Source organism: Dermacentor andersoni, chromosome 6 (assembly GCF_023375885.2).
Source record: "Dermacentor andersoni chromosome 6, qqDerAnde1_hic_scaffold, whole genome shotgun sequence".
In the NCBI taxonomy this organism is placed as follows: domain Eukaryota; kingdom Metazoa; phylum Arthropoda; class Arachnida; order Ixodida; family Ixodidae; genus Dermacentor; species Dermacentor andersoni.
In genome coordinates this window covers 5496065-5508964 of record NC_092819.1, presented here as the reverse complement: position 1 = coordinate 5508964, position 12900 = coordinate 5496065, and the positions used below count along the sequence as shown (strand labels likewise).

At 44.6% G+C, this 12900-nt stretch overlaps 1 protein-coding gene across 3 annotated transcripts in view; it reads right to left on the bottom strand.

Moving 5' to 3' along the window:
* Positions 1-12900, bottom strand: part of CCT1 (chaperonin containing TCP1 subunit 1) — a 61297-nt gene that overhangs the window by 16578 nt on the left and 31819 nt on the right. For all 3 annotated transcript variants that reach the window (XM_055065763.2, XM_055065764.2, XM_072288623.1), the window contains 3 exons: positions 10985-11160; positions 8377-8500; positions 3830-4022 (listed from right to left, as the gene is read on the bottom strand). In XM_055065763.2, coding sequence (XP_054921738.1) covers positions 3830-4022; positions 8377-8500; positions 10985-11160 — 493 coding nt within the window. The remainder of the gene's footprint in view (positions 1-3829; positions 4023-8376; positions 8501-10984; positions 11161-12900) is intronic.

Here is a 12900-nt window from a genome sequence, read left to right as displayed (position 1 = left end):
ATATTTTTTGTAAAGAAAAAGAAAAAGATTTTTCACTGGCTTTCCAATCGACGTCGTCGACAAATATAGTATTTTGTGCAAGCTAGGTTATTTGGGCTTATTCGCAGCTCCGCTGGAGGCGTCATCAAGCCACTGTAAAACAATGACCAATATTTTGGATGCTGAATGACGGTTTTTAAAATTTTCGGATTCAACATGCACAATTGGCATCGTTAGCATAGTTGCCATAAACACAATTTATGTTATTTGAATATTCTCCGACCTGTTTTTACAATTGCCATTTAGCCACTGAGGTTGACTAAAACAAACTTTCTATCCTCAGCTTGCATTTTGCTGGGGCAAAAGTCCGACTGTGTGGTGTGATTGTAAAGGAAACAGAGTACCTGGAGTCCAAATTCCAGTAACGATTACGGTTCCTATTGGATATTTCTGGTCAAGAAGTTTAGCGAAAGCAAGCGGGTCATTTGTCAGCGTGCTGGAATATCACCCCGGTAACCGGATGTGGTGCAGGTGTGAATTATATTTGGAACATTAGATGCAAAGGTGTTCGCCACTAGAGGAAGCTTTAGCTCAGGTGCTCCTATCTAAATACATGTAAAAGGAGAATTAGTTTTTCTCGGCAACCACTGCACCAAATTTGGCAAGGTTTGTTGGATTTAAAAGACAAACTTAAAATCTAGTGACTGTTGGCTTGGAATTCTTGATTAAGGTCGCCAATTTCTTATTAAATATTGGCAAAAAGAGAACATTTTCAAAAAACAAAGACTATCAAATTTACCACTCAGTAACTCAGCAACGAAAATAATAATACAATTCTGTGAATTGCATTGAATAGTACATCTAAAGCGGACAAAATTAATGTTACACATGAATCTAAAAAAATTTAGTGATATGGAAATACAGCTTTTGGAGAACCCTTGTAAACAACGTAACAAATTCAGGTAAAATATTAAATGACATATCAAATTTGTCCGCTTTGAATGATCTAATGAATGCAATGCTGTTTACAGAACTGCGACACCTGTTCTTGATGCAGAGCTATGAATTTGTAAACTTCGTGCTTCTACATTTTTCAGACTTTGGAATTTTTGGAAATTTTATTAACCAAATTCAGGACCTACATCGAAATTCGGCTTGCTACAGTCACTAGAATTTAACTTTCTCTTTCAAATGCAACAAATTTCATTAACATCAGCCCAGGGGTTATCTCAGAAAAACATTATTGTGTTTTACATGCATTTGAATAGGCCGCGTCAGAGTTGGGCCCAAGCTAAAGCTTCCTCTTAATCAGCACAGATTTACTAATAGGGCGCACAAGCGAGCCCTAAAATGTATAATGAAACTGCTGAGCTACATGCTGAATGGACTAATTCATTCAGCTGAGAGCGCGGCTTTCGTTCCTGACTATCCCACAAACTGAGCGCCAGTTGAAATCATCTTTAGCTAGTCCGCATAGTACGCAAACACGTCAGACTTATATAAAACATTCAAAATGCACTGTACAGCACAAAACAATTTACTGTTTTTCGCAACCAAAATACAATGCTCAACCAAACACATCCACACTTCAAAGGCCCCAATGGTGAAACGAATTGCTTAGGCTTGGATTCCAGGGGTAAAAGCTAGCCAACAGATATAGCTGGGTGGTCGCCACACCACACGCACATTGCATAAAATTTGGCGACTTCACTCAATATTAGTGTTTTTGAGCAGGTTGGTGTGGTTTGGCACAATGGGCACAGCACTCGAGTATTCTCGAGTGCATGCAGTGTGGTCTAGAAGTTCCGCCAGCTATCGGGTGAGGTAGCCTGTGTTCTATTCGTGTGACGAACGCTGCCAATCGTGTTGGGTTTTGTGCGTATTTTAACTTTCGGCAAAAAACGTCTTTTAGCTGATCCTTGCACATGAAAACTGCCATTGGTCTAGCCACATACAGTCGACTTCCATTAATCTGACCCTGATGGGACTGATGAAATTGGTTGAAATATTCACCGGGTTGAATACAGTCAACGACTGAATTTTCGGACGCCCAAGCTTTCGGACATGCCTGATATTTCGGACGTCTTCACGGCACCGCCACGAGCCCCATAGAATCAATGTACAAGGACATCAGAAGTTTCGGACACTCGAGCCCCCCCGCCGTCCACTTTTCCGGACTTTTTGATGCGACGGAAGGTCCTTTGGCTCCTCACGCCGCACCCTTGCGAAGGAAATCGACTTGCAGCCGAAGCATATCACTGCTTTGAACCACAACTAGCCGAATCTAGCCGTCACACACCGATTTGGTCTGGCCATGCTGGCTATGTTCATCGCCGCAAATGGCCGCACTTCCGCCTCCGGCGGAGTTTCCGGAGCGGCGCTATTTCGTTTGTTTGCGTAGGCCACATTTTGGCTAGCGTGGTGTGTGGTTGTGCTGTTGTGTCAAGTGTGCTCTGCGACGCTAGGCCTAGGTGCTTCGACGCTCGTCAGCGAACTCCACTGTTCGCAATTTGAGGATTTCGCTTGCCTTCTGTAGCCCCCACTCAGTCTTCGTCGACCTCGCCGATGGCATCGAAGCACGGAAAGCAGTACCGTACCCACAGAAATAACTTTTGAACAGTTTGTTGACGCTGACAATGAACTCAATTTCTGCGCAGAACTGACTGACGAGGGAATAGTCCATCAGGTTGTGGGGGATTCAGAAGACTCCGATGTTGAAAATGAGGAGCCCATGCCTGCGCTGCCTACAAGCGCCGAGTTGACGCGAGCACTGTTGACTTTTTCATCGGTGTACAGTGCTGACATGACCCTTGCTCAGATCGAGGCGAATATGATCGCATGCAACCGGAACGTCGTCCAAACAACAATCAACAAGTTCTTCAAGCCACTGCAGCAATAACAGTGGCTGCCCGACGATGCACATGTACATAATAAACTGGCAGTCGGCTGCATACAGAGTTTTTGAATGCCTCTTTTTATAGCACCTTCATTGATGCTTTGGCAGGGTTTTGGAAGCCTGGTACTTCGCCCTTTACCTCTAGATCCGAGAAAAAAAGAAAAAAGTGCAATTTTTTTGCATGCATTCATTTTTTCGGACTGCCTGAATTTTCGTACATTTTTACATTCCCTAGAGGGTCCGAAAAATCGGCCGTTGACAGTAATACAAGCAGAATATTTGCCCAGATTTACCATTTATCAATTTGTCCCCAACTTGAATGCATACCCACTTTGAACCGCTTTATAATGCGACCCACATTTCGAAGTTGCGTGGAGCAAGTCTACATGAAAACTACCATTGGTCTAGCCAAATGCAGTTGACTTCCACTAATCTGACCCTGATGGGACTGACAAAGTTGGTTGAAATATTTGCCGGGTTGAATAATACAAGAGGCAGACTATTTGCCCAGAATTAACATTTAACAATTTGTACCCAAATTGAATGCGTACCCAATTTGGACCAGTGTATAACTGCAACCAACATTTCGCAGTTGTGTGGAGCAAGTCTACTTGCTGCAATTGTCACATGGAAAGAGACGTTGGGCAGTCTGGTAGATGTTAGAATTTTAAATTAACAGAGCAGAACTGGCACAACTGGTACATCCAGTGCTGTGAGTGAGATTGCACAGCTTCCTTTCATGAATGCATGTCGGTGCACAGGCATCCAAGTACACTGACAAGATACTAGCCACCCTTGAAACAGAAATATAATGGTGCAAGACTGATTGCGCTATCAGCCCTTCAGTGCATCTCTATGAAAGGAGACTGAGCATACTCGTGCAGCATGCAACTGTCACAAAAACTGAACGCATATTAGAGTTTACTGCAAAAGCTGCAATGGCGACACCCTCACCAGAGAAGTGGCGAAGTTCTCCAGGTAGATGGAGAGTGCAGCTTCTACGGCCCCACCTCCAGGCACCACAGTCTTGGACTCGAGCACTCGGCGGACCACACACAAGGCGTCGTGGATTGACCGCTCTACTTCATCCACAAAAAAGTCATTGGCACCACGTACTACAATGGAGCTTGCAGTCTGCACCTTAGGCCTGGTGACAAATGTGCAAAATAGATTTGTTTTCCACAGTGGTATAATGAAACAAAAGCTGCCCACAATGTGACACTTTATTGAACATGCAACATTACGCTATTCTGACCGAGTCTAGACAGCAACACATAACTATGTCACAAAGGCAAGCACGACACAAGGTTGTATTGTGCTTGCACGTGGCATTGGCCTCGAGTGGTGTTGGGTTTTCTTTGTGATGGTTTAGTTGCATAGTGCTATCTAGACTTGGCTAATAGAGTGAAACCTCATCTCTAGAACACATTAACAAATTTTTCATACATATTAACAAACATCTCAGAAATCCCCTGCTAACTGCTTATAGTTTCAATGTAGAGGTACTTCAGTACTACAAACTTCAGAATACTAAACTTTTAAGAATAATGACCACTATTCAGTTTCCAAAATCTGGGGATTACGTATCCTTCATGGCAGTCGGCATGACACCACAGCGCAAAAAGTGCGTGCCGCGGCGCATTAGCTCAGAAAACTTGAGACAGTGAGAGAAGAAATAAGAAAAATTATAGCGTTTTGTGTGCCAGAACCACGATCTGATTATGAGGCACGCCGTAATGAGATACGCCACATTAATTTTGACCACGCAGGGGGAGAAGAAGGTTCTGCAAGCACATGTTCTGTTGAGACGAGTGTCACCTAGCAACAGAGGTGTGCCTCTTTCTTCAGCAGCAGTTAGGCATGCTGAGAAACGTAACCTCCGTGCTTATGAGGCCACATGGTCTGCTTTTTCCTGACGGTGTAGTTTACCCGCACTTGCATTTTAGAATAATTCAGGTGGCTGCCTTCAGCAAGGCAGTTGTGGTGTCTGCGATAAGATATGCGGAAGGAAAGAAAAGGACCTTTGTTCTTGGAGGTGAGTCGCTGCTTTAGAAGGTGTCGTCGCTTCTTTTGTGGCACCATTATCACTATACAGTGCATCGGCGGTCCATGGTGGCGGAATATATTAACAATACCAACAGCACAGGCCACGAGCCAACAGTTGCCTTTTCATGGATGGCTCATAGAGTGGCACTGACGGAACTGGGGCACTGATGGTTTGATGAGCAGAATGGCTCATTCTGATGGTTTCACTATTATGACCTTTCAGAATAACGAACAATTTGCCACGGTCCGCTGAAGTTTGTTATATCGAGATTGCACTGTACAAACTAGCTCAGAAGGAGCCACTTTTGCATAATGCTAGTTCCACTTCATTAACTTGCATGGGGTCACTGTACGTGGACACGGAGCCACTGACCAGTGTGGCAATGACCTTTTTGGTTGCTGCAATACTTTGTTGAGATGGAAGTGCGCTCTGGCACGTCCATGCTCACAACTCTCCCGAACATTTTCCATCCCAAACAAGGGTAAAACTTGTGATTAACACTTTCAGGCAATTACCTATGTGGACTGAAAAGTTACTATCACCACATTTCCTGCATTTTACCGTATTTACTCGCATAATGATCGTGCTTTTTTGTCGGAAAAATTGACACAAAATCAGAAGTGCGGTCATTACGCGGGTTAAATTTCCCGCAAAAAGAAAAAACTGTTTTTTTTCGGCCCGCATTTGCTGCGGGACACCAACAAAAATGGCAGCCGGCGGAGCAAGCCGAACGTGCCGAACGCGATTTTTTTCTTCTTCTCGTGAGTACATTACGTGCATTGAAACAGTTTCTTCGTATCAGTAATGAATAATATCGTTAATATCGGCAAGTTTGCGGCAATAACGTAGCCATGTCTACTTTGAGGGGACAGAAAGAGATGGGCGCACTTAGCTGCCAGTGACATAGAAACACATGGCCGGCATGCTGCGGAAACTGCGGCATCTGTCTTCACTACTATCCTAATACGGCACGTTTCCGCTAAGGGTGGGTGGATATCTTGGCTGTGTTACAAGCGTCGGCGTATGAATAGGGTACACTTTTAACGTATCAGTGTAAACGTGGCTACTATCGTTTCCGCTCGCGATTTGTTGCGAGCCCACGAGTGCAGATGAGAAGAATCGAAAGGCGCCTTTTTTGTTGTTGTTGACCACAACCATTATAAAGCCTACACATAATAAAGGCAAGTTTGGTTGCAGCTTTGTTTTAGTCATGGAAGTGCGGAAAGTGATGAAAGTAATGAAATGAGGCATCTACTTAAGAATGTTTGGCGCGTGCAGACCGTTTGGTTTGTCTTGAAGAGTCATTCGTGTAGCATTCGACAGATGGTAAGCGCAATCAATATTAGCTAGACTTGGCACACGACATTGCTGCGGCAAGTTCGGGGTGCGATCATTACACGGGAAATTAAAAAAAATAGAATTTTGACAACAAAGTTCAGGTGTGCGATCATTACGCGCATGCGATCATTATGCGAGTAAATACAGTAATAATAATGAAGATAATTTTCAGTTGAGTGAGTTTTGTCAAGCTTATGGAATGTAGACTGCATGTGAGAACTCTCTTCAGTAACAAAACATACAATAACAACTCTTATGTCTGGCATACTTGGAAAGCACCTAATTAGCCACTTAAGAAAAAGAAATGGAACAAAAAGGGCTCATGCAAAAGAATTAGCAACATCTAACTTCATAAACGCGGGTTATGCGCAAGTATATGAACATGCGCAGCGAACACTATGGCGTTGAAGTGCAAAATGAAAGGGCGCAAACGAGGACGCTACACCGATTTCGACGGTGCGACCCCTGTTGTGCCATAGGGAAAGCACAAGTGCTAAACATGCAAAGAAACCCCCCGAACATGAAGAACAAGCACTACGATGTCAAGCACAAACCAAAAGGGCACGAATGCAGTCGCTACATTGATCTCGACAATGCAACTCCTGTTGTGCCTGCCATAGGGAAAGCGAGCACCGCAGCACCGAAGCATAAAGGAAAAGGGCGTGAATGTGGTCGCTACATTGATCTCTACGCTGCAACGCCTGGTGTGCCACATTGAACTCGCCATTGCTATACATGCACAGCAAGCACCATGGTGTCAAGCATAAACTGAAAGGGCGCAAACGCGATTGCTACATTGATCTTGACAGTGTGACCCCCATCGTGCCACAGGGAAAGCGAGCACCGCAGCACCAAAGCACAAACGAAAAGGACATTGATCTCTACGGTGCAACGCCTGGTGTGACACAGGGAATGCGCCATTGCCACACGTGCACAGCGAGCACCACGGCGTCAAGCACAAACAGAAAAGGTGCGAACACAGTCGCGGACGCTACATTGATCTCAACAGTGTGATCCCTGTTGTGCCACAGGGAAAGTGAGCACCGCAGCAGCAAAGCACTAACGAAAAGGGCACGAACGTCTTCGCTACACTGATTTCTACGGTGCAACGCCTGGTGTGCCACAGGGAATGCACCATTGCTACACGTGCACACTGAGCACCAAAGCGGCAAGCACAAACCGAAAGGATGTAAATGTAGTCGCTACATTGATCTCAACAGCGCGACCCCTGTCGTGCCACAAGGTCTATCCAATTCAGCCAAGTTTCTCTGCACATTCTGCATCTACTCAGGGTGCACTGTACTAGGCTTTCGATTCCCCAAGGTTTCCCCGAGGATTCCCCAAGCACTCCCGGGCGCGATTGAACGGGGTGCAAGGCAAGGTGCCGCCACGGTGCGATGCACCCTTGAACCTTGCAGCGAGTGCGTGCAGCCCGGCACACCATAGCTGGCACCCCCTGCACCTTTTCATTTGTGATGCCATGCACCTTTTTCTGAATCGAACAAACCTACAGGGAAAGCGAGCACTGCAGCACCGAAGCACAAATGAAAAGTGCGCGAACGAGGTCTCTACATGGATCTCGATGGTGCGACCCCTGTTGTGCCATAGGGAAAGCAAAAGTGCTAAACATGCAAAGAAATGCCAATCAGCGTCGCTCTTTCGGAATTTCACCCTTCGAAAACGTCACCGATACCGTCGCTCACAGAATGCCTTCATTGTGTTGAAAGGTGCCAAAATGAAGTACGGAAAACCAGCTTTCAAATGAGACCAAGATGGCGGCGATCGCCCTGCATTGTCCAGAGCTTTGGCGGCTTGAAATTAGGGAAAATTTTCGAGCTGGGCCTTCAATTCCGGCCCACCGACGCTTACAAATTGCCATTTTTTTAATACTTTGAGAAGGAATTGAGCAATAATACTCTGTGGGGTAATACTTTGGACAATGAAGACTTCAAAATCGAGATTTTTGAGAATTGGCATTTTTTTGCATTTTTTTCGATTTCGAGAGCCGCGTCGCCCCTTAACAAGTACAAGAAAGTCAAGAGGACCCAACACAAACCAGCAGGGAGGCCAACAGTGGGAGGGAGAAAAGGATCCATGGCTAGTGGCACATACTCACTTCTTGATCAAAATCAGCTCATCGTCACAAATCTTCTCCTGAACCACTTCTTCTGCCTCTCCCAGCATGCTTGCATCAAAGGACTCCTCGCCTTCCATGTTGGCCAAGCTGACCAGCAGCTGAGCTGAACAGCAGAAATAAAGAAGTACGATTCAAAATGCTGAATGCAGCAGAGTGGCGGCATGGAGCAAAAGCTCCTTGGCTCAAGTTGTCATCTGACCACTGCGTTTTCCAGGACCGGAGTGAAGATCAGTGGCGCTATGCTAGTCACTATCAAACTATGGGTCTCATGTAGGTCGCAATTTTGCTGTTATCAGTTTGCTCTGGGTAAATGTTCTGCAACGCATCCGTTCAGGCGTATATGTAGCTCTCTTCTCGGAAATAAAGGCATTGAAGGTAGCGTCGTGTATGTATCTGTGTCGGGCACACTTTGCCTAAAGCCTTTGACGTACAAACAAGTCCGGCGTCCGGCGCACCGCACTGTGTTCTCGTCGCTTAGTTCGCGTTGAAGCTGGAGGCCACACATATGTCAATTCCCTCGCTCCTGCTACAGCACTTCTTCGCTCCGGCGTTTTGATAAAGAGTTTCTGCGGTCATAGAGTGAGACGTGTTCATGTTTCCTTGTGTGTGTGTGTGTGACACCATGGTTGTTAATTTAGCTAGTAAGCGAATGTTTAAAAGTTTATACGGCCGATAAAACTACTATCCTTACTTTTCGTATAGCTGTCTACTAATTTGCTATCGTAATCGATGCTTTGCCTTTCAGGCGAAACTGCGACTTTCCTTATTTATCGCAAATTCAGTGCATTGGGAGTAAATCCTTGTTTTTTCCAAATGAGAGAAAGTTGTATTTCTGTATGAAAGAATAAGGTGGGTGGTACTGTAAAGGACTTCTTTGAGTCATGGCAAACGGGTGCACATTACAATCGACAGGATTCCCCCCCCCCTTTTTTTTTCTTGTCGCAGAAAACGGGTGCACGTTACAATCGAGGGTGCGTCAAAATCGAGCAAATATGGTCAATAGATTTTATGTTACAAAGCAATCCAAGCATCATGCAGGATGCAGAGGTGCTACGTGTGGTAAAGTGATACATCTTCCCTAACCTCTTTTATACTAAGATAATACTTACGCAATACAGTTGAACCCACTTATAACGACCCCGGTTCTAACAATATATCAGTTATAACAATGAAAAGCTGCTGCCATATCAACTTTTATATGTTTTCTACGGGGCAAACGCCTGGTTACTAAAATGTCCCCATGCCGCATTATTGGTTATAACAATGAGGTCTGGCTCCTGGGTGTCCGTACCAAAAGGTAATGGAATGTGAAATCCTTGAAAAGAAAAGAGATAAAGTGAAATGCGAGCAGCTGCACGATCACCCTCTACCCCAACTGCCACCGTGCACATCTCTCCCGTCACCCTTCCACCCCTCCAAACAAGAATGGGCTGCACCCATAGCTCTGCACCACGCCACCCTACGTAACAAGAATGGACTGCGCTAAATGCGTTGACAACACTGCCAGCGCTGCTCCCAGATTACAGCACCCTACCTAGATTGCTCGCTAGGCCAGGTCCTCACAGTTTGTTCTTTATTCTATGGCCCTCATTCTGCGCCATTCTGCTTACAGATTAAGTCCCTTGTGCTTGTCTTTGGTCGTTGGGACTCGCCGCTGAAACGGAAAATGGCTGATCTGCCCACAGATCATCGGTAATGCACGACATTGCCAGTGAAAAGAAAGTGCACTGCTCTAGATTTGGAAACGAAGTGCTCCTAACCGATGAGGCGATCGTCGTGAACATGCTTGCATCGGATAGTGACAGTGATGGCCCCGACGGTAGCGCTGATGTGGTAGGGCAGGTCGTTTAACATTGTCCCTGTGGGAGGTCCTGTAGATGGTTCAGTCCCTCATGGGACTGTTTACACGAGGGACCTTCCGCTTCACTACGTGGAGCACCTGGATGCCTTGGAAAAGGATGCCTGCAAGCTTCACGTAAAGCAAGCAAGGCCGACGGACATGCAGTTTTCTCGTGCAAGCCAGTGGGAAGTACGTGGTGAGATGCTTGTGGCGATCCCGTTCCAGCATTTCTTTTGGATTTCTCAAGCGGAGATGCTGCCGCGGCAACCTTCCCACATTGTTTAAAAGGTACCTTTTGGGACTACCAAAGCGATGCCTCGACGGAGCTCGTATGTCACTTGCCGCCCGTGACCCCTCTTTGCAGTTATAGCAGTGTCATTCTCGAACGCCAACAGCCGTGGCTTGTTAACAACACGAGATCGGAGCGTGTGGGAAGCAGAGTTAAACGAGTCAACACAATCAGAAGCCGGATGGGGAAAGGAGGTGGGGAGGATAACTGGCCTCACTGCCATTATAGTTTTCTTGGAACACCTACGCCATGCCCCATTTTGATTTTCTTTTTTACATGCAGCCCAGTTATAACAATTATCGTTTATAACAAAGGAATTTTCATGGCACTTTCATATTGTTGTAAGTGGGTTCGACTGTACCACCGATCACCCTGCACTCCAAGTAAATCTTGCTCCTGTGCTCAAGACAGGAGGCAGAAAATGCAAGTTACTCAGACCATGCAAATGACTTCAGTACCTCCAGTGGCTTTTGCAATGCGTCGAAGATCCTGTTTCTTGCAGCGGCGCACGGCCATGGCACCAGCCTCCACAAAGTACTTGAGGCACAAGTCATCGATACCTCCAGTGACCAAGATCACATTGGCACCAGCACCCAAGATCTTGGAGATACGCTCTTTGGTGATGTCCATTTCTCTGCGAAAATCGCAACGGACAAGCTTTGTTTGAGAATGCCCATTTTCTCTCTAGATACAGCTGAATTTTTATACTAATTACTAAGCTCAAAACTGCAGCCAAACATTCCGTTTAACCGAGGGTGCCATGTTTTAGCAGTAGGAATAAAGTAGCACATGCTGCTTTAAAGTGTTTCTGGATGGCACAGCTAAAAAGCTTGGGCTATCATTCTAGGTAAAAAAAAAATTGATATTCGATATGACATTCTGCTTTTTTTCTTGATTCAGTTCAACATTCAATTTGAGATCTATTTGGTATTAGCACAGCCCTACTGAAAATGCTTTTGCCTTGCCCTCAACAGTGTCAGGAGAAAATGACGGCACATAATGATTACATAATTGCCAGAATCTGATGTGCACACTTCCTTTTCAACAAAATGTTCCTGAATGTTTCAAAATGTTCTGTGCTACTCGTAGCACATTACAATTGGATGCGAAAACGAAACTGAGTTCACAGCCAACTGTCAGAGTCGGTGCCAATGCTACTGTCCTCACAAGAGAGCAACAGAACGAGTTTTTGCTTTCTTTTTAGCATATAAGATGGAGAGGGAAGCTATGTGCTAAGATAGTGGCGATGAAACTGCATCCCATATTTCCAGCTTGTCATGACAAACTGGTGAAGTGGTTAGTCTAGGCATGGGCCACAATACCATTTGTGATTGCTGCAGAGTTGTTGTGGAATATTCAATTCAATTCAAAATCAGTTTATTCAAACGACTAATAAGAAGTACATGTGAATCATCTGGGCCCTTAGCCTTCTCGGCTAGACTTGGGCCCATGCAGGAAGTGCGAAAAAATAATTATAGCGAGACAACTCAATATTTTACACAGGATTCATGTAACAGCAGTTATGCAACAATTATACACAAAGGAAGGCGAAATGCTCAAGAAATTATACAATAGTTCGGAGGACAAAATAAAAGGAAGAATGCATCAAAAAAAAAAACAGACTTATCGTGGAGTCGAATATTGCTGGCTCCGTAAAAATTTTTTTATATCGGCGGTTGAGAATTGACCTACTTTTAAGTTAGCAGGCAGTTGGTTCCAGATTTTAGCAGTGGCATAGGCGATAGTTCTTTTACTGTACACATTATTAACAGCTGGAAGGTTAAAACGACAACTGAAAAAATTTCTAGTTGGACGAGATGGATATACAAAAACAGATGATGATTAGCAAGATCTGATGATGATAGTGGGATGTTATGGTTTAGTATATGTATAACCACACAAGCTAGTTTCTAATCCCGCATAGCAAAGAAAGGTGTAATGTCTAAGTGACGAAAGAGCGGTGCGGATCTATCTGTGTGTTTACTATGTGTTATTATTTGAAGTGCTCTTTTTTGTAAAATTACTATTTGATTTAAGTACGTGTTATACGTAAGTCCCCAGGACTCCACACAGTAAGTCATTGTTTTGAAAAAGGTAATAATACAAAATTTTTAATGTGCGAAGCGAGAAGAACTTTCTAGCTTTTATTAGGACAAAGCAAGCCCGTCTCAATTTGTTGCTTACTCGAATTATGTGAGGATTAAAACTGAAAGCTGAATCTAGAGTTATACCAAGATATACCTGTTGATCGACTTGTTCGAGGGGGTTTGCGCCTATTCGTAACTCATTTAAGCTATATGAATTTTTATACTGACTAGAGAACACAATGTATTTAGTCTTTGAGGTATGTATTGTTAATTTATTTTGTAAAAAC